Raw genomic sequence first — 2,367 nt, forward strand, 5'->3', positions numbered from 1 at the left:
TAGATCTTACAACCACAATACAATACACTATACTATCTTCATGAACACAAAGTCCGGACAAGCTACGAGACGGCGGAAATGAATCATCGCCGTCATCGGGTTAATTAACGGCCTCAGAGACGTCGGTGGTGATCTCTGCAGCCCGTGCATCCGCAATTGCACTTGTAGTTGCGCATGCGACTGCGACTGTAGTGCCACCGACGCATGCATCAGTAACCTCGACTTCTCCAAATTAAGATTCAGCCATTGCACGGGGACGAAGACGAACCGGGGGAGGGCGAGAGTGATTTGACGCTGTTCGAACTCGGGGAGGTCGCGGACGTCTGTGCGTTCGAAGACAGTGTGGACGAGACGGGTGGGAGTTGTGGAGGGGCGAATATCGAGGCAGAAGAGGGAGAATGAGGGGGAGGGGGAGGAAAATAGAGGGAGACGAGGTGGGTGAGCGTTTGGGGTGGGGAGTGGGAGAGAGTGAGGGCGAGGATGTACGTGAAATAGTTCGTTCGATGTGTGTTTGAGGAGGTGTGGGAGTGGGTGGTGGCAATGGAGAGGAGATGGGAGATGTAGGATGCGAGGATGGTTGAGGATGCGGGGTCATGTGCGTCCTCTGCGAGGACGGTTATGTGCCTGCCACCGTCGTCGTATGAGGAAAGAACATAATGCAAGGCCGAGACACAAAGCGGGTGGAATGACAGTCGACCAGGCCAGTCTGCGGCATTGATCCCAGCGGCGGCCAACATCTCTGCGCTGGGACGCCTCAACCAGGACAAAGCACGTTCGGCACAAGCACAAGATGAACGTGTGAGCAGAGTCGAGATGACGGTGGCCGCGATGGCGAGGCTGTCGAGCTGATGGTCTCCATACAGCGGCAGGAGTGCCTTGTCGAGGTGTAGGAAGCAGGGCAGGATGAGCTCGACGGCCCGCAGTCGTACCTGAGTAGAGCTTGAGGCTAGAAAGGAGAACGAGTAGTCGACATCAGATGCCTGCTACCCATCCACGCTAGCATACCACTCCCGCAGATGCACAGGCCACACGTCGACGATGTTGCGCCCCCGACCTTAGGGCACTCCTCCCTCATCGCGCTGACCTACGCATAATACCGCTGCGCCCCGAGCACGAACGGCTTCCCCCTCCTCTTTATCCTTGTCTTCTCCCTCGCGATCTCCTCGACCGCGTACCCCAGGATCGCCTAGTAGTCAAGATCGACCAAGGCGAGCGCATCGACAAGCATGCTTCGCATCCAGGCGATCGCACATACCCACCTCGAGCAAGAAGACCTCGACTTCCAGCTCAAAAATAAGTGTTGCCGTGCCCATCAGCAGCTCAAAACCGCTCGCACCCGCGCCATGCTCATCGCTCGCCTGCCTGACCAGCCGCCATGCCTCACTACAAGCTGAAGACATACGACGAGGCTCACCTTCACACTTGCAGGATTCTTTACCAACATTTACTTTCACATTCGCAAACTTCAAGTGCAGACTCGGCGCTCCGGGTTACGAGAGTCTGAGGATTCAACCGACATGTGCGTAGCCCTAGTGTGGGCCGGTGTATGATGCCGAGTCGGGGAGAGGGTGAAGGAGGGTAAGGGCTTCGACACTTCGACAACAAACTCTGAAAATGCCACGTCGAATTTGTTGACGTTTGTTTGTCCTCTGTTCAACTCTTGCGTCGGGCGTCGTCCGGCGTCGTCTCTGTTCTGTATTCGTACCTCATTTGTCTCTGTCAAGCATTCCCTGTGCATCGTTCTATATTCCCTCGGTAAGGACCCTGTTATGGACCGGGCCAGCGAAATAAAGGCGCTACAATCCCACCTGTACGTATGTTATCTTGATCCCTTTTCTCAATCCAAATCACGCAGTTACATCACATCAACAATTTCATTCACTGCAACGTCAAAGTGGCCGGCCTTATCGACAAGTCAAGACAACGGCATTATTTCTTCTAGTGATCTCGGCCTCACCATACAATCATTGTGCTCGATGCAGCGGCTGTGAGTGTAGCACCGAGGAGAGCGATGATGAGCAAGAGGAACACGTTACTTCATTGTACGTCCTCGAACTTATACTTCATTTCGTCTTGTTATATTCTTTTTCTTCATTGTCGCTCGGTGCTTGCAGGGGATAGCGGCGAGGTTGAGAGTCGTCGCATCTCGCCGCAAGATGTCGTTTTTGGCGTGAGTTTATTCCTCCCACCCCTCTCTTGCGATTGTGTTTTTGATTCTGGATATGTCATTTCTGTGCAGATGTGCATCGTACACGGTCCAAAACACTACGCCAACGCTCGATCGCGATGGAAGCATGCATGCTTCCTTGCGTGTGTTTCAAAGCGTCATGGACGACTGGTTTGCTGAAGATACAACCGGATAGTACG

General features: G+C 53.9%; 1 protein-coding gene across 1 annotated transcript; it reads right to left on the reverse strand.

Annotated features, from left to right (window-relative positions):
• Positions 1–100: 100 nt before the first annotated feature.
• On the reverse strand, positions 101–1,400 carry STEHIDRAFT_164134 (uncharacterized protein; the record flags this gene model as incomplete). Its single annotated transcript, XM_007311862.1, has 5 exons — positions 101–186; positions 269–946; positions 1,006–1,084; positions 1,176–1,186; positions 1,256–1,400. 5 exons carry the CDS (start codon positions 1,398–1,400, stop codon positions 101–103), a joined length of 999 nt encoding a protein of 332 aa, XP_007311924.1.
• Between the last annotated feature and the right edge of the window lie 967 nt (positions 1,401–2,367).

This window comes from Stereum hirsutum (assembly GCF_000264905.1).
Source record: "Stereum hirsutum FP-91666 SS1 unplaced genomic scaffold STEHIscaffold_100, whole genome shotgun sequence".
NCBI lineage: Eukaryota > Fungi > Basidiomycota > Agaricomycetes > Russulales > Stereaceae > Stereum > Stereum hirsutum.